General features: G+C 41.1%; 1 protein-coding gene across 1 annotated transcript in view; it reads right to left on the bottom strand.

Annotated features, from left to right (window-relative positions):
- Positions 1–24,529, bottom strand: part of znf827 (zinc finger protein 827) — a 74,385-nt gene that overhangs the window by 13,233 nt on the left and 36,623 nt on the right. The window contains exons 5-8 of the mRNA XM_085356887.1: positions 22,458–22,736; positions 8,952–9,194; positions 6,165–6,219; positions 5,928–6,028 (exon numbers count right to left, since the gene is read on the bottom strand). Of these exons, the coding sequence (XP_085213013.1) occupies positions 5,928–6,028; positions 6,165–6,219; positions 8,952–9,194; positions 22,458–22,736 (678 nt within the window). The remainder of the gene's footprint in view (positions 1–5,927; positions 6,029–6,164; positions 6,220–8,951; positions 9,195–22,457; positions 22,737–24,529) is intronic.

The following is a 24,529-nucleotide window of genomic DNA, read 5'->3' as shown; positions in this document are numbered from 1 at the left end:
ACTTGCCTGTAGAACCAACTCCCAGGGTGGATTTGGGAGACAGACACCCTCTCTACTTGTAGGATTAGGCTTAAAAGTTTCCTTTTTGATAAAGCTTATAGGTCTGGATAGTTATGCTGCAATAAGCTTATGCTCTAACCAGATGTGCAGGATAGCCGTCACAGAGCCTGGTTCTGCTGAAGGTTCCTTCCTGTTAAAAATACGTTTTTTCTTCCCACTGTTGCCAAATGTTCGCTCATGGGGTTTTTTTCTCCATAATACTGTAGGGTCTTTACCTTACAGTGTAAAGCACTTGAGGCAAATGTTAAGAATTGGCACAATATAAATAAACTTGAATTGAATTAAAAGGATTTGCTGCAACCATCTTGGGACCAGATACTACACGACACTTACAGCATGCAAAAGGTGTGTTAAGCAGGGGTGGTCACAGTATTTGGCTCTTAAAAGGGTACATAAACATTTTCTAATCTAATGTAATAATTTCACATAGTTTCACATTCATAAAGGTGCCTGTGTGTGCCTACCCATCACCCACCAGGACAAGAAACGGGGCAAATGAAACAGAATGGTGACATGTTTTGTTAGTTCCTTCTTTACGAATGCATTTTAATTATAATCTGCGTTCACGTTTTTGATGATTGTAAGGTAAAATCTGTTCGACAGCCAAAAGCTTGAAAGGTAAAAAAGGCTTGTTTGAGAAAATATGCCCCATAATCAAAACATTTTCAGGCATATAAATATGAAAAAGTCTTAATTCCCTTCGTCTGAACAGCAGACGACTGATACACCGCGGGCTAATTTGCTAACCAACGAGAGTGAAACCTGTCTGCCACCATTTGACAGATGCTCATTGTTTAGCCTGCAGGTGGGATGCAGTCTGTCCTTTGCTCTGAAGCCTGCAGCACAAGAACACCACTGTAACTCTCCTCGCTGTATTTCACCTCTTTCATTTGGGAGAGGATGGAAGGAAAGACATAAAAAGAATAACACTGAGAATTTTCACTTGCTTTGACAGATGCTGAAGAATAGAAGTTACAGCTTTGAACTAACCCCCACCATATGAATAGAGCAAGGAGTAATTCACGAGCGCAAAAGCATGTACCCCATTGTGGTGTACAACTACCATGAATGAAGGCAGAAATTTTATTTACAAATGTCTATGCTGTTCAGGGAACAGGCTACACAGGTAGCCTTGGCCAAAACCTTTCTATGTGCAAGACATTAAAAGGTGAAAAAGGCATCTTTAAAAATTCTTTAGTCTCTCTTTTTTAAAATGACAATAAAGAAAAGGAAAAAATGCTGCTCATTCCTCCCACTAGCTCAGAGTTAGATTCTTTGCAGATGGAAATCAGTGCACTTCAGTCCACTGTTGATATTTAACAACTGCTCGCTATCACTTTTTTTATTTTTTTAAAGGCTGTCCTAAAACATACCGTCTAGCCAGCCGATGAGCTACTCGTGTGGGTTTGAATACCACAATGAGGGAAAAAAAGCAAAGATTGTTTTGTGGCATTTTGGGGGCATGTTTAGTGGCAACTGGTAAAGAACAGATGTTGGTGTGAAAGGACATTTCACTGCTGCTGCAGTGACTCACACAGCTTCACGCATTTAAAAATCGCCTCTCTAGCCTCCATATGCAAACTACTGAATTTATCTAGCATATCTTTGTTCATGTTCTGTCATCTGCGTCACACCGTCTCCTCGCAGAGTTTCGGAACTGTCAAAGCAAGATCACGCACAGTCAGCTCGACTTTTCTGCAGAGAAATAAGTGTCGGCTAGGAATCCAGACAATAGATGCATCCAGACAACAGATACAGAATTCTATCAAAACAATTACTTTTCTTATAAAACTTGATTCAAGCCAAAAAAAAAATTCTCCTACCTTGAACCACTCGTGAAATAACGATTTGACAGTATTTCTAAGGAAGTGTTCAAGATTCAAGGAGTTGACTACAGATTGAGTTTCTTGATTCATCCAGATCGTTTTTAAACTGGAGGTCAAACTGTCTGAATGAACATTTAAATTGATTAACATGCAGAAATGTCAAATATCCTCTGGTAGGAAAGTTCTGGATTGCTGATCAGACAATGTGAAAACATCCGAAAATGTCGCTTTGGGTTTGGGACTGCAAGTAAAAAATAGATTAAAAGAACAGTCTGGAACTCGTTTGGACCTTTAAAAAACAAAAAAAACAAAAACTAATTTGAAACAGAATTAAAGGCAAGGTGTCACATGTTGAAACAACATGAAACCCATTGTGAATTTAATTACCTTTAATCAATTTTGAAAAAAGAAAAAAAAAAGGGGGAGAACATGTGTAATCATACTTGTTTCCCGTTCACCGCTCTGCTACAGAGAAGGATGAACGAGGCTGGAATACGATGGTAAATGCATGCAGGCCGGTGTCAAGCAACACCTACCATTAGTGACGTTAATAACGAGTGACTTTGTGTTTCTTCACACGCATAAACACAGTAAAAGTCCTCAAGGTGACATCCTGCATTAGCTGGAATCTACCTGCATCTATCGGTTTTTAAACTCATTCGCAGTTTGTGACCTATTGTACAAATCCTAATCTTTATTATGTCTTAAAGCTAAAGTATACCCCATGAAAGCATTAACTTGTCCTGACTCACACAAGTGAGACTCGGGGATGGTTTTGGTCACACAGAGTGATGAGAATCCAGACAGCAGAGGCTCAAGGCCATGACCCGGCATACACACTGATGATTAAGCCAATTAGGGTGTAGGGGCCTTCAAGTGGTTAATGGTTTAATTAGTGCTATTAGAGCAGAAGAGAGGGACGCAAACAAGAAATGAAGGATTGTGTTAAACCCCAGACTGGAGGGAGGAGACAGCGAACTCCTCAAGTCACACTGGTATCACACTAACTCCTACTCATTTATTCTCTCTTTCTTGCTTAAAGGGAAATGCTCACACTTTTCAGCTTCATCTCTGCATGATAGCTGCTCCATTAGCTGCTTCATAATGGAGAGCATTTTTGTGCTACAGACGCTCTGCTGAAGCCGTTATGTCGCCTGTTATGCAGTTCACAGTCTGGTTTTAAGTTCTTTTATGGATTTTTTTTGTTTGTTTTTTCCAGGGGGTGGACGGACAAATTAAAGTGTAGTTTGTAGATGACAACAATAGTGCAGCCATTAAAAAATAAAAAATAAAAAAAATACTGGAACAATTTCATTTTGATGGTGTAATTTTGAATCCGGTCTTTTGTCCGTCATGATTTTCAACTTGATTATTTCAAGTGTGCTTTAGCGTAGTCCTTAATTTTTGAACACTATATATTAAGCCGGAGGATCTATACTGATTAAAAATGATCAAGTGAAATTTCAACTGGTTTGGATAAACTGCACGCACGCACACGTGAAATTGAAAATGCAGGTTTTCATAGAAAAATCGTTATCTTACACTGACATCAAATAAGATATCAACTAGCTGTTTAAAGGCTCAGTCACCTACTTACAAGTCTGGATAATGACTTTGGATTGCAAGGCGACTGCATGGGTCGCCTGGTGAGAGGCAACCTGTATCAAACAGCTGTGGTCAACTTGAACTGGATGCAATAACTCAGATTGGAGGTTTGCAAGTAACTTCCTTTTAATTTCTAAACGCAGACAGATTGCGAACATGTTGCAATTAATCTGAATCAGACTGCACGCTCAGGCGCAACTCATCTTCTTCCAACAGAGGGAATCGACTCAGCTGGTTATATTCCTATATAAGTAAGGTTGCAGAGTGCAGGTATCATTTTGCAGTTAAGTCGCCGTCTTGTAGCAAGTACATCACTGTCTATGGAGGAATTTCTGTTTCAAACCTATGATGTGTAAGCGGTTAACCTGAGTTTGTGTATGTACATGCAACAGTTTTGTGATTTTTATTTTTTGTGTGTCTATTACAGTTAAAGGCTGTATTACAGTTTGCAATTGGATATAAGAGCTGGTTTGACCTCATTCAATTTTAACCTGAGAGCTGCCTCGGTTTTATTTGCAGTTTTGATGCAACAAAGTTGCTCTGAAGATGACAACTGACAGCGAGCCGTCACAGACTCGGCCCCCATCTTTGAAGCAACCACGCGGTCTCTAACCACTGTTTCCCAATAGTGTGACCGGACCATAGTATGTCTAAATCGAATGTTAAAGGAAACTTTGAAGTTGGGATCTACAAACAGAATAAGTCCATCTTCAAAAAACAAACAAACAAACAAACAAACAAAAAAAAACCAACCTAATTTTGGAATTTTAGCTGTTGATTGGATCAGATTAAACACTCAAATTAAAAAATAAATTAAAAAAATTATTAAAATTTAAGACCAAGTCATGTGAATAACAAACAAAAGAATTAAAGACATTTGTTCATACTGGTAAGGTGTCATTTTCTGCTCATTGGTTTTTACATATTTTTATAGGGAAAAACCCCAAAAGAACCAAAATTTGAGGAATTTTATGAAAAGACTAAATTAAAACAGAAAACTTTACATCTCTGGTATTTAGTGAAACTCTCTGACTGTGGGCAAACTAAAGACTTAAAAAACAAAACAAAAACACACTGATCACCTTTTATAAGTTGCGGCACATCTTTTCTTTTTGTCTTCTCATGGCCACAGCAGCTGAATGGCAGCATTTTCCAGGAAAATACTGTCTTCCCCTATACACTTCTATTTATAACTTACATTATAAAAGTTATTTGTATTTAACAAAGTGGAGTCCAGTGGAATGTATAATCATTATATTACACAGGAGTGCTAAACAAAGACTCGAGGTATGCCTTTGACAGCTGACGCAGGATCAAAACCGCACAGTGACATCTGCGCTATAAAGGAAAGGTGGCACAAAGTGGCAGGGAAAAGATGGCAGTTCACCGACCAATGAACTGAAAATATGTTTAAAGGTCTGCCTCCCTACAGCTGCGGTGGGCAAACTTACCGATCGAAGGCAATGGAGACGCAATAAAACGCGGACACAATGAATGAGGGAGGAAAGAGAAATGGTACAACTGTAAAAGAAAGAAAAAAAACAGAGAGAGAGAGAGAAAAGGCAGCAGAGGCTGAATGTGAAGCTTAAACACACAAGGGAAAGGGGGAGGTGGGCTGGGCGAATTAACTTTCAGGACACTCTTGACACCCAGAAGCCAATCAGATTTTCATTAACTGGCAGAGGGACAGGCAAAGCTGGCACAAGCTAATTAACCTCTGGATCTCTTACTGCCAAAGGAACAAGGAGGGAAGTTCTGAGATGCCAGGAAAGAGGGGAAGAGAGGGGATGCCCTGAGCAGAGCCTTCAGGTTGGGGAAATGTGCGAGAGTTCAGAAGGGCCTGAAGCAGCTCTATATATGAAAAGGTGAGAGGAGTGGTTTAACCACAGTGTGTGTGTGTGTGTGTGTGTGTGTGTGTGTGTGAGAGTGTGTGTGTGCTGTATTCACACGAAGAGTATTAATCTGTGGACATACTGTATATTGTAAGAAAGCAGGTAATGAGCAACTCCACATTATCAATTATTTCCCGAAGCTGTAGCGGGAACAACATGAAGACTTGGAACCTTTAAAGACCATGAATGATGCAGCGATACCGAGTCCTGGCAGTTAATTAAGTCTCATATTTTGTCGAGCTGCGGAGGACTTTTTTTAGTCCAGTTTCTCTCGTAACAAAACACAAAGACACCCGATCAATTCGCTGATTTTTTTTTTTTTTTAGCTGAGGCCACAATGATTTTCATTCTCGATCAATAAGCAAATTACTTTTCTTTATGTGATCAATTATTTAAATTCCATATAAATTATCATTTTTAAATTTGTCTTTAGGTCTAATTGAAAACACTAGAACTCGAATCCCGCATCTTTAACTTTTATCTACATGTCCGTGTTTCCCCGTGATGATGTTGGCCCACAGTGTGTGTCGGTAACGTGTCTCACCGTTGAATGGTACCCTGGTAGAGGAGCTGGCCTCTGCGGGCGAAGTGCTCTTGGAGCGCGAGTTAAAGGGTGATTGTCTGAAGCACTCGTCCAGAAATGGACTGAAATGGAGAGACATGAAATAAATCACACAGCCTACTTACATGGCCATCAAACCAACCCAATATTCAAGCCATGTAATTACTGATCAGACATTGAACAAAAACACGTGTATTTACAGTCTATTTACAGACTTACCTGTTTATCCCCACCATGTTACGGTCTTTGTGGTTGTTGGCTTTGCTGACTTTTTCTGGAGAGAAAAACAATAAACCATACGTTTAGATATCTTTTCTGTCAAACCACTGTGCTCAAATTTGAGGGACCGGTGACAAGCTGTCCATTTAGGCTCAGTGTTAGTCGGCAAGTTTCCTAAAACGCCCCGTGGGTCGTAAGTCGCTGTCTGACAGTGACACAGAGATGAAACATGTGCAGAGATTTATCCAACATCCCAGACAATCTTAGTTTGACACATGAGCTGCTATTCAGAGGAATCACACAGATCAAGCCATCGGATGAATAATTAAACAGCGCTGTCCTAACTTTCCTTCTTGATCGGTTGTGACACAATCAGGACAACGGCAAGTGAACTTATGGCCAGACTGCCAAGTTAAGCTATGCTCACGTAAAGTGCAGGTTTGCCACAGCCAGTAGGGAGGCCACTGGCCATCTGGATTAGTGGGAGTTTCTCCAGCGGGTCTGCTGACCTTTGCGCCACGAGCTCGCCCAACAACACCAATTTGCAAGCATTTAAAAAAATTAAAAATAACAATGTGCACGGCTGCCCAGATATGCATTAGCCTACCCAGATGACACATGTGTTGGTGTACGGTCATGCTCTTGTATGATAATGTAGGGGGGGGGGGGGGGGGGAGAAACAAAAACTGTCAACATTTTAGTATCTAAATCAACACCACTACTCTTGCACCTATGGACTCAAACCACAGCACAAGAGCTGAATCACCTTCAATAACATGAAGGTTGAAAAAGATGGGAATGTTTAATATTCGACTGTATTACACTGTATGCACACATTCCACACCAAAGTCTTCCTCCGGTGTTCAACTCAATTGAGATTTGCTGCATGGAAAGTTCACAGAATGTGACTCACAACACTTCCATATGTAACCAACCATTCAGTGACCACCTCTTGCCCAATGGATGCAGGCACCGTCACGCTGTACGAACCTGCTAATGCCTCATCAGTGCAACAATGAGACCACAGAATAAGTTATGCATTTACACATGAGTCTGAGGGAACAAGTAAACCCAGAAAGCCCCCCACAGTGTAACAGCTCACTGTTGGAGGTTAATGGTTCAGCTTTATCCTCTAATGTTTTACCCATCTGTAAATAGGCAGTTTAATACACTGAGTGACAAAGTAAACTCTTTAAACTGGCAAATATTTATTTGCCCCAAATTGTAAAAAGCCCCTCGCCCACAAACACAGCAAGGTGCTATTAATTTTTTTCCCACCGAGAAACTGTTTAGTAATAAGAAATATCAATATAAATGTACTAAAAGAGCAAAGATTCTTTTTTTCCCTCCTTAAAAGAAAAAAAAAAAAAAATCAAAACCTTGAGAATCCTACAGCACTACAGTACAGGAAATCTCTTAAAAGTAAAGCAAGAATTATCAAGTTGGACACTAGGTGCCCAGCAAATGTGCGCACGGATCATGGCCGTTTCAGTATTTGGCAGTAAAGAGCACTATACAAAATGCCTGAGAACGGAGCCATATGTGTGAGTTTCAAGGCAACGCATTGAAGTGAATTTCAAAGCTGCAATCATCTCGGTGTTCAGAGCGACCTTGCTACTGATGTGTCTCTGAGGTCCTACTGCTCTGGGTAATTCATATTGATTGCTCATTGTGTGACAGCAGCCCACTCTGTTCCAGTCCCCCTCACATTCAAGCCCAGTTCTAAGGCGGGCGGTCGTCGCTGTTGCCAGGCTAGTGATGGCCTGGCCTCCCTGGGTGGGCATACTCCGTACCCCCGCTGCCCTCCCTACCCTTCTTATCCTCAGCCACCCCCCGCCTTTGCTACAACCCACCACCACCACTACCAAAACCCACCCCCTACCCAAAACACCCTATTCCGTCACACTGCTCGCCAAGGACAGAGGTCTCTTTCCGCGTTGCCATGGAGATGCCGCACGGGAGAAATGTAAAGGGAGAGAAGGAAGGAGGGAGGGAGAGGAAGTGCAGGGGGAGCGTGTGCAGCCAAGTGTGCTTGAGCCGGCATGTCTGAAAACGAGTCGAGAGAGAGAGAGAGAGAGAGAGAGAGAGAGAGAGAGAGAGAGAGAGAGAGAGAGAGAGAGAGAGAGAGAGAGAGAGGGCATTTGTGCAGACACCACTCCCCATGGGGCCTTGTGTGAGTGTGTAAAGGTGTGCAGGAGTGTGTGGGAAAGAACGATTGGCAATGTGTGAATTTGTGAATATGTGTGAGAGCAAGACGAGCAAAAAAGAATTAAAAAAAAAAAAAAAAAGGAAAAAGAAAGATTTACACAAGCTTGTGTCTCTGTACAGCATTTAAGAGATGCAATCAGAACCTGGATAGAGCCCTGGGTCCCAGCCCAGGGCTACAAACCTCATCTCTCACATACACACATGCACACACCTGGTTTTTCTCTGGGGGGCCATGAATACACGTCAGTGCTCTGTCTTCATCTAGCAATACAAACAGCTGTCTGCTGCTTCAATGTCACTTTCATGGCCATACAGGTAAAAAGCAGGAAGTCATTACATCCTGACTTTACTACAGAGCCACCAGAGGATGGAAATGGAAACATGTAGGTTTTATGGTCAAATATCACAAACTGTCCAAGGTTTACACCAGAGTGCTGAGGGGAGAAAAAAAAGAACATGATGCTCCTGTGTGTGTGTGTGTGTGTGTGTGTGTGTGTGTGTGTGTGTGTGTGTGTGTGTGTGTGTTGTAGATCTTCTATGGCTCAGTAAACAGTGAGTGACCAGCCTGAGGTAACATACCTGACAATTTAAACAATAGTTCAGAGGCCATTTTGACCGATATGTCTTGCGAGAAGAGATCTTTCTGGGGGCATGCCAACGTCTCGTGGAGGTTACTCATTGGCTCGCTCTTCTCACTCGCCCCTAAAGTGCTGAAGGCTAGCATGTGGGAGGCAGGTGGGGTGAGGTCTGCAGGTGGCGGGTCCACCTCCATGGGTTCTGCCTTTACCTTCACCTTCTGGTATTGGGCATCTTTGTTGTTCTCTGTGGAAAATAAGCAAACAAGGAGCAATTATTAGGGTTTCTTCAAAGAGATTCAACCAGCACACCCAAATATTTGTAGGTAAAGATTTCACTCTAGCTTACTGTGATACCGAAACCACAGAAAACCCTGAGCAATAACTTAATAAGAAAAATTAGCAGTATTATTACAATTATTATTGTATATTTTTAACTACATTAGTGCATACTTAATGAATTTTTAAGATTAAACAGAAACATACAGTACGCCATTTACATTAAACCATTGGTTCCAGTCAGTTTTGGAGTTACGACCCCTCATAATGATTCATATATACATGTATAGTTACTGTAGCAGGTTCATCCAATCATCCAATTACCTCTGATCATTTCAGGAAGCCCAGGAAAGTAAAACTTTCCTTAAAAACAAAAACAAAAGAACAGTCTCTCATTCCTCTTGAATAATATTATTCATCCTCAAATTTCATGATCATTTCCATTTTTCCACACCTCGCCTTATTTCAGATTTTAACATCACTACACCTGTCCTGTTTGCCTGCATTCCTCCAGCCAATCAGACCGGGGTCCTTAAACTAATTATAATTGATGGCCCTTGTTCTTGTATTCCAATTAATCCATCCTTATTGAACATTTTATAAAACTCTCTATTGTTAATTTGTCTAGACTTAGCGCAGTATAATATTACACTGCACTTTTTCAAGTAAACCTGACAACAGAACGGTGTAATTGCTGATGAAAGTGCTTCATTTGGCACATTTTTCCTCTAAAATTACCTAACAGACGTGATTACTCTGTTTAAGCAAAGTCTATTTTAAGAAAAGTAAAACCCTCCCTCTTCTATCTTTGAACATACTAAGTTAAATCAGTGATCCTGGCATTTCCTGACTTCAGAAGGCAAAAACAAAAAAGGTTTACACCACTCACTTCAATTGTTGTCAATCACTAACGATTAAAAATAAATAAAGAAATCCAAATAGATTTGTAATGATCAGCATGATTACATTATGAAATTCTAGTTTATTTTCCCTGCCTGAATCACATTCACTTAACCGAGATTCACTCCATACCCCACCCATCCCTTCTGCCCATCCTACCCCCACAGAGACCCTAAACCCCAGCAGGGGGGCATGCCGTTTTAAAAGAATCAAGTAAGACTTCAGTTTAAACTTCTTTAAAAAGGGGAAAAAACATTTAGTTAATTCAAATTTCACCATCTCACCAGAACAAAACACTCAAACTCTCCCTTCAGGTCCAAGTAAATTAAGCATCCTGCATGCGTGTTTACAGATGTTGCATGAATGGAATTAAATCTAAACCAGCAGAAATCCGAATAACAGCCAAAGCATGAGAGCACTGGCTCTAAAGCTGAGCTGAGCCTGTTAGCATCTAGCTGTGTGATTATGAGGGCAAGAGGGCAGCGGGAGGTCATGCTGTCGCTTGAGGGCAGCAGTCCATGTAGGTTTACTGAGGCAAGCAACAGAGACAGTAAAACCCTTTAAATGTTACCTAGGAAGCAATGCCTCTCTGTTTATGATGACACGTGTAATGTGCTCCCCTCCCCACCATCTCGCAATCAATGATGCAAAATGCTAAAGCAACCAATGACTTGTTTCTCGTGCAAGTTTAAAGAAGGGAGCAGCTAAAAATAGTCATGAGGGAGATGGCAGCTGTTAGGAATGTCCTGAACTGATCTAGACTTTAAAGAAAAATATGAAGAAACTGGGGTTACACCGAGCTATTTCAGTGTCACAAGCTCTCCAGTGGTCTTGATTGCTATATTTACCAGATTAAATGTACTTCTGAGTTCATTTTACAGCAGGTTTTTACTGTGCAGCTGCATAATGAGGAAAAATAAATAAGTAACTTAGATCCAAGACACAAAAACAACAACAAAACCCCCAAAAAAGAACAACATTGGGACATCCTTAAGCATCTGCAATTCCAAGATAGCTGATCTTTGACCAGAGTGATGGCAGGAGGCAGAGTCTCGGTGTGATGACAAACAGAAGCAAGACAAAGCAGTGGGGTTTATACTAGAGATGGCACGATACCACTTTTTTATGTCCGATACCGATACCGATATCATAAATTTGGATATCTGCCGATACCGATATGAATCCGATATAGTGTTTTTTAATCAACAAAACTGTTTTTTTTAAATATCTTGCTGCATTTTGTATAAGTTCATACTCAAGTTTAAAACAACAACTACACTAAAGCTATTCTGTTATAACTGTATGCAAAAAAAATGTTTCATAGTTCAGCAATACTGATCAATCTAATAAACTTAAACCTACACCATCCTCCCTATTCTGGTATTTTAAAGAGTACTTAGCATAAATATTAAGCAACCTAACTAATAGGGTTCCAACTCCCAGCAACAACAAAAATAAATAAATAAAAAATAGGGAACCACCCCTCACGCTCCACCTCATGATGCTTAATCGACGTAATCAACCTTAATTTGATGCAGTGTGAAAAAAATGCACAGAAATCAATTATTTTTCAAGAAATATTAAATAGATTCAACATCTTTCTTCAACAAAATTGCAGACTGCACAGATGGTACCTTCCCAAAGGAAAAAGTACTATAGCTTACTAGGGTATATATATTAGACTTAATAGTCACTATATACAGTAATGGACTTCTATTCATTTTGCATCAAATTAAAACTTTGGGTGTCAGATAATTATTTATTAAAAGCTAGACATTTTAAATGAGAATAAGAAAGAAAAGTATGTCTTTGTGCCCCCTTTTCCCTGTTAATGCCCTATCGGCCCCCCTGGCTAAACTTTGCTAGATCCGCCCCTGCACAGTTACCAGCCGTCAGCTACGTAGAAAAAGATCCTCGAGTAGAAAGTAATATTAAATACATTCTAACAACAGCTGATCAAGCTTAAACGTGCTTCTGTTGTTCAGCCGCTGGTTTCCTCTTTCTGGTGCAAAGTGGGCCAAAAGCAAACTAGAGACACGGACTCCCGACAGAAAAGCTGATCAGCTGATCGTTAAGCAGTTTCATGATTGAAGTAGCAGCAAGAAGAGGCAGTCGCTCCATATATCGTTTGTTAAGCTTAACGCAGGAATGCTTTACAAACATTCAGAGATGGACTTACACACTTGCTTTACTTCTCTCGGGATAACTTTGTCGGAGATGAAATGCCGGGTTGCTAGCGAAGCTCCAAATGCTATCCAGACCACCGACAGGTCTCGCATGCCACAGCTGCTCTATCACGTGATGCATACTGCTCCAACGTGCTAACGTTCTGAGGTGAGTTACTGCGTATTGCAAGTTTTGTGAGGTGCTTTCGTGATATTTAATGGATCGGATTACATTTTTTATTTTTCTCCGATATCCGATCCAGTAATTTAGGTCAGTATCGGACCGATACCGATACGTAATATCGGATCGGTCCATCTCTAGTTTATACAGTGCTGCTGACATGGCGACTCACACGATTAAAGGGATATACAAATTTGGCAGGACATCAGGAGCAGTGGGAGGCGTGGGGGAGGCTACAGGAGCAGGAGAGAAAGACAGGAGGGCAATAAAAGACCTGGGCTAACCCTGCCACCTCTCCTCTTACATTCTTTATCCGTCTGGTCAAAAAGGCCAACGTGAGACAAACACTGGTCCTGCATTAAAACTGAATTTACTAAATCCATGTGTATGCATACACTCCTGTGTTTATGTGCATGAAATACGTGCTACCAGCCCCTTGCCTCCTCCCTGAGGTCCAGGTGTCTGCTTTATTGGTAGTAGCCAGCATGTGGGGGACACTGACAACCATCAGCCCCACTAATCCCTTAATCAGGTGGCCAGAGTTGGCCAAGAGTAACCTCAGAGAGGCTGATGGAGAAGCACAGGAGAGGAGGAGGAGATAGAACGGAGGGTGGAGGGGGTAGGGGGCACTGCACTGTCAGGGTCAACCAAGGGACACTCGAGCCTTTACCATCAGATCTCCACCCTAGTGACAGAGGCTGCGTGAACTGATCTGCTGCAAAACAGATGAAATGCACCAATGTACCAGAGGATCATTCACGTGTTAGGATAAATATGCTTATAACTCAAAAAGCCATGACACAACGATCACATGATAACAGACGTAGCACATTTTTAAAGGGCTTACTTCTCCAGGATGTCTGGATGGGCGATGTGCTCTCATGCAACCAAACATGTTCTGGTATCAGTGGTTAAGAAAGACCTATTTTCAGCCGTCATATAAATATGGACAAGTGCACACTTATCATTTGAGCATTAAATAACTACCTTAAATTATTTAAAATGCTGCAGCACTGTTTTTTTTTTTTTTTAAGTTGAGAGCGTGCCGTGCACTGCAGCAAATTTAGTTAATTTAGAAAAAACATGGACAGATTTTCTTTTCAATCAATCAACTGGTTGAAGAGTAGTCACAGTTTCAGTCCAACAATTTTGATTGGTCGAATTCATCCCTAAACATTTGATCTTAAACACGCCGACACTGAGAGGATCACATCACAGCAGGCTGGATGAAAAGTCTACCTGTCACCAAATAAAAAAATGAAAATGTGGCCTTACTCCCACATTGATAATAGCTATGGCTTTTTGGTTGGGGTCATGACCTAATGTTCTGAAGCCATAAAAAGCGGCCCTTACACTGTCTGAATCCAGCCCGTGCAAGAGCGCGTGTGTGTGTGTGTGTGTGTGTGTGTGTGTGTTCCCCTCTAGTGCAGAAGCCTCCAGCTGCCATTAGGCCACAGAATCAGGTCTGGAAAAATGTCTCAGTGTGCATGGTACGCACAAAAGAGACTGTGCCCTTTCTCAATAAATATCATAGCTTTTCTTTAGTGTCACTGTTGCTCCAGCACCACTATTTCAAGATGGGAACCAGACTACACAAAAATAGTAAAAGGAGTTTGTCACATCTGGGATATTTCCATTTCCATTAATATTCTATTTTTAAAACTTTCTGTGGCTAATTTCTTAGAGCTTCCTCCACTTTCCTGATGGTTTCCATGGCAGCATTTCATTAATTAATACAGTACTGTACAAAAGTCTCGAGCCACACCTCATTTCTTTATATTTTGCTCAAGGAGCCAAACTTTCTTGCATTTTTTTAAGTGGTCTTCAGCATTAGTTATCTGGGATTTCTTTGGACTCTCGCTGCTTCTTCACTCATTTTTTAATCCAGTCCTTGTAATGACCATTTTCAGAGAAATCTTTTTAAGTTTGTTTTGACCTATGAATCATTCAAGCATAAAAAATAAAATAAAATCGTCAAACACAAGGGATGAACCAATGTTGTGTCTACAGATCATAGGAAGCTTAGGAAAGAATTAATTTCAAGTTGGATCGTTGCTACTAGCAGCTTGTTTGAAAAATAAATAATCTGTTCCAGTTTGTTTAGATGAATCTCTGAAAAATGGTAAAGATGACACAGTTTGACAGACATTAAATAGAAGTTTTGCACCAACAATGTGACTCACAAAAACCTACTGGCAAAAACTTGATATTTCTCTGCATAGTGCGAGTGTGTCATTAAAAATGAAAATGGACAAGTGGAGGACAAGTGCACACCTAAAAAATTTAAAAAAAACTATGTACCGCAGATGGAACAGCAGTTAAACGCCATGTCTTTTAGGAATCAGAAGACTGACACAGGACCTGAAACATGGATCTAATTGTCAACGGCTTAATTTTTAGCATGGCAACGATCCCAAACACACTGCAAGTGCAGTAAAAGCATACCTGGATAGAGAAAAAAAACAACAACAAAACCACACAGTGGAACACCATCACTCATGGATCGGCTTCTCCAGAGCCTGAACCTCAACCTTATTGAAGCAGTGTAGGATCATCGAGACAGAACAGAATAAAAGGCAGCCAACGTCCAAAAGATTCACTTCAAGCTCGTGAGAATTGTACAGATTCTTTTTTTGTCTTTGCTAATACTACGCTGTATTTTCATTTTTTGTTTGCACATGTTTCAATAATTTACTGCACCTAATTCGTACATGTTTTTACACATTTTTGCAAGGAATTTGCAACTCAAAAGAAATTCAATGACTGATTTGAGACGTTTGCACAGTACTTTAAGTGTCCACTTCCTCTTGATACATGTCAAAATAACAGACACAAAGGTTGTGTCTATTTGCCATTTTCTGAAGGCTCAAGATCTTTTTTCAGTTCTTAAGAGCAGATGAAACAATTTCACAGACTTGCACATATCATTGTCGTTCCGAATCTTTTTAAAATAAGAAGTGGCCTTTTAGTTTAATTTGGGTTTAGTTTCAGTACTTCACGTCTTTGTGTCTCTGTTTTACCAGAGAAATGAAGCTGCAATGAAGTTGAGCGATAAAAATGTGCTTTGATTAGATCATATAAGAAGTGTAAGAGCAGCCATTCTGTGCAACTCTGAATGTATGCCCCATTACTACAAACATGTTATATTCTCATTCTCTCTTCCACATCTCCACTCAGTGTTTGAGTCAGACTGGAAGTGATTGGGATTTGTGTGATGTTCTGTTTTTAGTGATCACCTTTGGCCTCAGGTGTCAACTTGAATCTGTGTGGACCTGGGAGCCTGTTTTGCTGAGGATACACAGTGCACAGGTTGCACAATTACACTTGGATTAAAACACTCACACAGTCCAGTGATTTAATACATGCACAGTCAATTTACTGCACTACTTTGGTGCAATGAAAGCATAGGAATAAAAACTTTGAGTGACAGGCAGTGAGGGAGATAGAGAGGTAAAGAGGATGGGTAACGATAGGGAAAAATGTCAAACAGTGCTAGAATAGAAGAAGAAAAAAGAAGCACCCGAGGGTAACAGGGTAAAAAAAAAAAAAAAAGCAAAGTGAGAAAGAAGAGCTGGAAAAGGACAGAAGGATGAGGAATAGCTAGAGCCTAAATGACAACCTCTCCACCTCTCCCCCTCCCGTTACCCAAGTCTACACTTCTCCCTGCTCTGTTATTCCACATCTCTCTCCATCCCTGCCCCCATCCCTCGCTCTCTCAATCTCTCTATTCTGCTGCTCTCCAGCCGACCTGCTCAGACAGGGGTGAAGAGTTCAGGCGCTTCAAAGGCTGCAGTGTAGAGACTGCATGTCATGTGGGAGCCACAGCAGCCTTGCCTGCAGACTTCACAGACAGCTGCTGCTACAATTGATCCTCGACCAGCCAGTGTGCAGTAGTTCAGGCTTCCAACGGTTGCATACTGCAGCTACATCTGACTCTGGAGCAGCGTGCTTGATATACAGCCCATAAGTAGCCAGATAGGGCCTTTGCGAAGTACTCCTAAACAAAAACATTGGACACAAGCCAGAGCTGAGGTAAGGATACTAAAGCCTTATCATACAAAGGTCAGGACAAAAGGTGCCAAGTGATTTCCTCTGTAATTTTGTCAATCACTGCTGCATATATTACCAGGCACTCAGGAAGCAAACACATCCAGCAAGGGGCAAAAGGAATCAACTCTGCATTTCTGTAAATAGAACTTATAGGCAGTGATGAGGAGCCAGTGAGACAGAATATGGAAGTAGGAAGGCGGGAGTAGGAGAGGTCAGCGAGCGGCCACACTGAGGAGGCACAGTGAGGACACTGCCAGAACAGTGTAGAGCTTAATATAAAGTAATACCGTACAGTAATGCCAGTGTTTTGAATTAGAATGAGGTGCTTAGGCATTACGCTGTGATAGGTTATATTGAGTAAACAGTGAATCCTTTTACGTGCAAGTGACGAGAAAAATTACAATCGCATTTACTTATTTGCTAGAAAGAGGAAAGGTTTTAAATATTTAACATTCTTTACATCCAAACCAAAGCTGGGATTCATTCAAATTACCTCATCTTTTTAAATAAAAGGTATTTATGTTTGTATCTAATATGCATTATAACAAAATGAATATTATACTGATCAGACATGTAAGTAAATAAACAAATGACAGATTTTTTTTGTTGTGTGTGGTTTGTTTTTTTTAATGTATGTAGGTGTAGAGGATGCTTTATTTTCTAATGATCCCTTTAACAGGATAACATTGATAGTTAAAAGAATTCCCAGGCTGTACCCAGGCTCTCGCCCTGTAAACACTCAGGCTTTTGGGGGTGGCAGACAGTGGCACTGTATGTGGGCCATATTGGACCCAAGTCAATGGCAAATTATGACACAAATGTAAATACTTGTATCGTAGCCTTTGTCACATTTCAGTCACCAATAAAATGGCTTACTGTATTTATTGAGAGTTTCTTTTTATGATTTTCTGGGAAATCATAATACAACATTGTTGCTCTTATTTTGAAGGACTGCTATTTCTAACTTAAATTAGCATGTCTGCATGAAAATGCAGATTCTCTCTAAATGCGCTGGAAAAATGGAGAAAAAACAAACAAACCCTAAAACAAAATAAAAAGATTAATGCACAACCTATATTTTTTAACAAGACTTGGACTTGTAATTATTTATTGACTGAAGTATGAGGTGAAAGCGTGTACTTTGTTTGTGGAGAGCAGATTGCCGTGTCTGAATCATCTCATGAGGCTAAACATGACAAGTACATGCTTGGATAGGCTCATGCTGAAATAGGACAAACAGGATGGTGTTACAACGGATGGAGGTCCAAATCTGACAGGGAAAAATGTTGGACTTTAGAAACTGATACAAGATAAAGTGACTGAAATATCACCTGAAAGGTGTAAGCAACTGCTAAGAATTAACCACATGGAAATTGATTACTAAATTAGTTTACTTAATCAGAGCAAGAACACCAAATCACAGACAGTTTGCTTTACTTTTGAACTAGGATGAGACTGAACATGGTGACACAGGCTACCACACAGCTGTCAGGTAGCTCATCGAGGTGCCATTAAAGAGAGAAAGAATATGGGACCTGAGAGCAGAAATTTGAGAGTTTTATGAGAAGAAAAGTAATAGAGCTCTCTGAAAGGAAGGCAGACGTTGCACTTGTTGTTGTGACTGCCCCTTGCTTTTCTACTCATACAATGAACCAAATTTTAAATAGTTTAAGCCTAAAACAGACTAGATTTCCCACTTAAAACTACAAGCAAAATAGCAATAGCATAGAGTCATTGAAAGAAAATACGCATTTTATTCAAAACTGTTTTTGGGAATGTTGAATAAATAGTGAAACAATGTTGGCATTTTTAGTACGCCCATTTCACATTCTCATTACAAAGTGTAACATCTACTTTTACAGTAACAGTAGCAGCTTATAAGAAGATAACTTAATATAAATTAATATTGAGCACAACTGAGTTCAGCTTTATGTAGTCTTCCACAACAGTTTCTCAAGTGGTCTCTTACGAAAATGAATTGCCCGCCCCTGGTCTAAGAAAATGTATGAATGAACAATTTGTTTCCCTAAAAATTGATGTGCTAAAAAAAGGAGTCCAAAAAGTCTTGTAAGAAAAACCCCCACAGCAGATCAGCCCATGTAGGAAACTGCCAAAAAAGAAAGATTGTCCATGGTGTGTATTACATTTTTCACATAACCAACCAAACTGATTCTAACCAGAAGAGAAGCGGGATGATCTAGAGGAAGATAAGTAAACCAGAGTCTCCATATCTGAGGCTGGCCGTTAAAAAGAAGAGCATACACTCAAACTTTCCAAACTCTGACTCAAAGGTCAGCATGCTGGACTGTTTAATGAAACTGCCAGTCGATGACCTGTGAGGCATCTGTTTCTTTTAACAGAATAATAATCCTAATCTCCACAACAGAAAAACTACCAACAAAAGGAGGGTTGTGAAAGAACTGAATGAAAGCCCAGATGTGTAGTACATGGACAAAAATCCTGAAACACATCACCAGTGAAGAAATTCTGCAGAAAAAAACATCTGTTGACATTTTAGTTAAAGAGGAAAAACGGAAAAAGTCCTTTGTGAGCTGTATCCATGTATGTAATCAAAGAGGATAAAAAGCTTGCTTGTCAAAATGAGATTTTCATTGGATTAAAAAAAAAAAAAAATAATGAACTGTTTGTTCGTTTCCACAAAACCATAGTTGAAATATTTTATCACTGAAAAATGATTTCTTCCAGGTAAACAAATCCACAACCTTCTTTAAGTTCCACATTTGTGGTTAAACATTATCATGTTATTGTAGCTGCTGCATTTGAGATAATCGTGTCAAGTCCATTAATTAGGAAGCCAGGTGAAGCTGACTGTTAATTATCAATGAATTAGATTTGGCCAGTGCTACAAGATCTGCCGCTACTACTGGAAAAAAGCTGAAAAGGCTTCTTTTTTTATTATTTAACATTCAGTTAATTGATACTGCTACACAGATGAAAAAGCCCAACCTTACAGCTTTTAAAATCACAGCGACCCCTCTATCAAAGAGGTGGACCACCAAACCAGGGGAATTGCCAGCAAATATTAATAGCTAAAATTGAATGGACATCGGAACAGGCTCCAGTGTGATGCATTTGTCCCTTTTCCTGCAGAGTGAGTGCATACAGTCTGGCTTTCTATAACAACAACAATAAAACTAACCTCATATGTTAAAAGGGTGTTGCTGTCAACTGCTCGCTCTAAATCTTTCTGCTCCTTAGTGGTCAAAATTGCTTAATGCAACTTTTATTAGCAAAGTAACGAGCACTAGAGAGGGGAGAGGGCCCGTAAAATGTCCTCGGAGATGCAAGGCCTGTTCCTAAGAAAAAAAAAAAAAGAAAAAAAAAAAAAGAGTTAAGTGAGTACAGTGTGATTTCACACCTATGGTGAGGGTGGCTGGATGGTGAGTGGGAGGCACGGCTGTTACCCACACGATGCCAGTCTGCCAGGGCACCACCTAGGGCCCTACATCGCCCCCCCTTTTCTCCCCCTCCCGTCCTGTGACGCCATGTTCCCCTTGCCCTGCAACACCAGTGCCCATCTGCTAGGACACGTTAGCTGCTGGCGCCAGGGACTATTTAGCCTGGCGTAATTAGCCCCCAGACACCAGCAGCCTGGTTTTTAAACAGATGTGGGGGAGGTAGCACTAGCAAGGCGACTATATACGACCAACAAATGTTTGATAAGGATGAGAGAGGAAGAGGGAGAGAGAGCGCGAAGAGAAGATGTGACCTAGTTAAAGGGATGATGCAACTTATGTTACAGCACAATGGGCAGTAATGATGACAACCCTACTTGCTCTGACTGTCCAATGCCATGGTCGAGGAAAGCCGAGCAGATGAAATTTAATTAGGCTGTGTCCATTTGCTGTACTGACATACAAGTATGTGGAAATAAACACTTTAACAGACAGACAAGGATGTTTTAACCTAAAATACCGATGCGTTTTCCTTATTCCGAGTACCCTCACTGGCTTATTGTGTACTTGGCCTGACCTTTAACGAGGGACAGAGAAAGGTTACAGTGCAGATGCCCTTGAACCTCATGATCGTAATCACACGTGACTGTAACGGCAATGACCTTTACCCGCTTCCCTCCCCTCCTCCTCCTCACCATCTTTTTCCTCCCTTCCTCCACACCCCCCAGGGTCATTTGAGGGTCCAGACTCTTGTCAAGGCTGTCACTCTAGACAGCCCTCTCCATCTACCGCCCCCACTGTTGCCATGGCAATGGACGGCACTGCGCTCCGAGGACTGTGTGAGGGGGCAGAGGGAGCCAGCGGACGGATGAACGCTGCAGCATCTTTCCCTAACCTAGGTCAACCTTGCAGAGCTAGTGTAAGTAACGGGAGGGGATAAATGCTGGTCATGCCGCTTGAAGCCCAAATAAACTGTCAGGATAACGTCAGCACAGGGACGGGAAAGAGCAGTGATGAAACAAAGAGCACAGGTAGAGGGAGTACAGTGAAGGAATTATATAAAGCCCATAAGCATTGTCTCAATTTCTCTGTTTACACTCACGGGCCAATCATGTAATCCCTGTCTTCTGCAAAGACATGCACACACACGGAAACGTGACCTGGGGGCAGGCACTGGAGCAGCACACGTGTATTATCACAGAGCTCCCAGCCAGCATGAGTCACTGTGAACACCAGTCGACCCAGAGAGAACAATGGCAACCGGTGTGTGTGAGGGTGTCTGTCAAGCGTGCACGTACTGGCACAGGATGAAGAGCCACGGATGGAGCAACACCCCACTGCGCCACCGTCAGACAGCCATTTGTTTTCTTTGTGTGGATGCATACTTGCACGAGTGTGCCACACTGTACGTTTTATGATTGCACCGCCTGTCTTCCTCTTATACTTGTAAAGGAAAAACAATTGCGCTGTACACATAATGTGAGCACTGCAATTAAGCAATCAATAAGGAAAGAATCACTCTGCTCATATGTAGTTGGAAAAGCTAGCTGTTTCGGTGCATACTTCAGCCTGTTTCATTCCTGACTGCCTGAGAGACGCACTCCAGCAGCCCACAGTGGACAAACACCTGTCCATAACACACTTGAACTGGACCTGGCATTCAGTAGAGATTCTGATGCAGGTTTAAAAAAAGCACCTGCTCTAACACTTTATTTAGCCCGTGATACAAACCGTATAGTACGTTGAAAACAATGATTGCATTTATGTAATGCTAAGCGCAGAAGCAGCAGCGCACACACTCCGAAAGAAGGAATCAGGTTTGCATCTTCTGCTTCCTTGGGCAGGGAACCAGAAGAGGCAAAGGCTAAATCACGCTGCAATGCATGATGTCAGAGCGGTCCGCACAGGTTGAGACGTGGTTCATGTCAAAACTCTTGCTCTTAAACTGCCTGACATGGAACAAGGAGCAAGTCAGGGTTGAGTTTAAGTTCAACAATGCAAGCAAGGTTATATAATATTATATAATTTGCCATTTGCTGGCCTTGTTTTGGGGGACATCAGAGCAGAAGACACTAAACAAAATAAAAGTGAAACAGAAGCTTCAAAAAAACAAAGACAATTATCCCCCTGCAGGTCCGTAATACTCTCCTCAGTTTTAGCTTGGGTTTTATGTCAGTCAGCGTCTTAACCTTTGGCCTACATCTAACCTCCCAAGCTGATCTGGAACATAAACAGCCAACTGGTACAATAAATAACAAGATAACAGTGCGTGACCTGTTCTTTCCTAGAACTACTTGCAGTGGTGACCGTTCTTTTAGATATGTATGTTTGCAGAAACTGCTTTGTTGAAACTCACGAAATACAGTGCAAGAATTCAAAATATATATTGAAGACCACAGAGTTAGTGTTTTGCATAGATTTAAGGGCACAGAACTGTGCCAATTGTTGCAAAGACCGATCTGAGAGCTATAAAGCTCATTTTGCATTTCTACAGTTCTATAGATAAGCAGATAGTCTACCTGAAAGCTTAATCAGCAGCTCAGAGGCGACCTTAACGTTGATATCCTGGCTCAGCAAGCTGTTCTTAGCCATGGGGCTTCCTTCTCTTGGTTTCAGCGACCCTGGGCGATCTGTGGCTGCTGCAGCCACCGTTGGCCCGTCTGGGCTGAAAGTCGTAGGGAAGCTTGGCTGGATCTGGCTCTGGGACTGGGAGGATGGTCTCGGGCTCAGTGCTTCCTCCACTTTGGGCTCTTCCTTCAGTTGGAACGGAGATTTGAGTGTCTCCCTCTGATTGGCCGCTGGAGTCAAGAAGACAAAAGAGATCAGAGGGAAAAGTGATTATCCAAAGAAGGCCATGACCAAAACACCTGACATGCATTTCATAAGCTGAAGTCACTTACGCAGCACTGTGAAAATGTAAAAAAAACAAATGAATGACAACATTTTCCACAATGGGATATCACAGGTCATACTGGCCAACAGTTGGCGCGATATGGGGGGAAAAACCCAGGGCGCAATCTTATGATCTCATTTCGTCTTAAGGGTATCCACAACAAATTCAGAATTCCTCCTCTCTTTCTTTTCTACCTCACAGAGCCTTTCCCTCTCCCCAACCCATTCATTTCTGTGCATATTATTCTCAACCTTAAGTCTGGATTCCTCGTTTCCTTTTGCATTTGACATCATCTGAATCCCCTTCATGAGGGGACATGAAATAATTGGACATGAAATAATTCCAGCAGTTCTGATAGCAATCAGCCGAAGTCTTATCTGCCATCTTTGCTGTGTGTAGCCTAGGTTAGGGATTGAACTGTCACATGGATCCCTCTGCTCTAAAGTCATCTTCAAGAGAAACTGGGCCACATCTAATCCGCCTTAGATGAATAATTAATAATTAGACATGGAGCAACTTCCGATAGCCGCCAAGAAAAGAACAGCAGGGCAAGCGCCTCTCTTTGTGTCTCTGAGCACATTCCACTACTCCCTGTGCTAAAGCGAAGGTTTTTACAGGTTATGGCTCAGAAAAATGGTTGAAATAAAAACTGCTTTAACACATACAAAAAAGAAGAGCTAAAAATATTGCCAAAAATATACCATACTGTTAGTGGAAAGACACGTCACGTCTGTTTAATACAGGGCTGTGGGAACAGAAGGTTAAAGGATACCACTGTCTACCAATTAAGTGCAGGTGCACTATACCATTTTTCAGAAAGAACGTGAGTACTGAGGACTTTTTTAACAAATAGATTATTGTGCAATGTCACAAAACTTCAGTTACTTAAATTTAAGTCACACTGTTTGGCCACAAAATTAAAAACCACTTCCTCTAGATCCCTCACTGAACCTTTTTATGTCACTAGAGCCATTTTCATTTCCAAATATAGTTTTGTTCTTCTTCTTTTTTTTTAACTATGTCAAATGATTCAAAAATGCACTGCACAATATTCGTTTGATTTATGAGGACACAATAACTTGAAAACTTACAAAGCCTTCTGGACTTAATTGGACGTATTAAAGGATCAAAATCCCCCGCTGTTGCATGAAGTGAAAAAGCCGAGTTTACATGCTCTTTGATCTTGTTTATTCAAAATCTAAAGAGATCAGCCCATGTGACTTGTGAACACTATCTGCAATAGTGGCATTGTGATGTGGGGCAAATTCATATGCGAGTCAAGAAGCAGCTTCGTTGCTATGATAACCAAACATGACAGAAGTTACAAAAATAAAGTTGGTATATACCGGTAATGTCATTTTTACCCCATAGCAACATGACTCATTTGTAGAAGGACATCACTGCAATCTGCAATAAATCAATTTGCGAGCGCTCCAGCAGACACCACGGTTGAGTACCTGCTAAGGAGCTATGCAGGTATCACTAGTTCAACTTCATAATTAGCCACACCAAATTTGGCTTTCCATTTTTCCATTTGAATGCTAATACTGTTTGACTGTGCTAATGTCAAGTGGTGCAGCGACAAACACATCTTCACATCTACTGGCACAACCCCTGACACTTGTACAGTTTGAAACAGCTTGTACATCCTAGCATGGACACTCAATCTGCAACACACACACAAACACACACAGAGCA

Source organism: Diplotaxodon limnothrissa, linkage group LG6, assembly GCF_057381915.1.
Source record: "Diplotaxodon limnothrissa isolate DT_005_m linkage group LG6, D_limnothrissa_male_GT1.1, whole genome shotgun sequence".
NCBI classification, from domain to species: domain Eukaryota; kingdom Metazoa; phylum Chordata; class Actinopteri; order Cichliformes; family Cichlidae; genus Diplotaxodon; species Diplotaxodon limnothrissa.
This window is presented reverse-complemented; position numbering and strand designations above follow the sequence as displayed.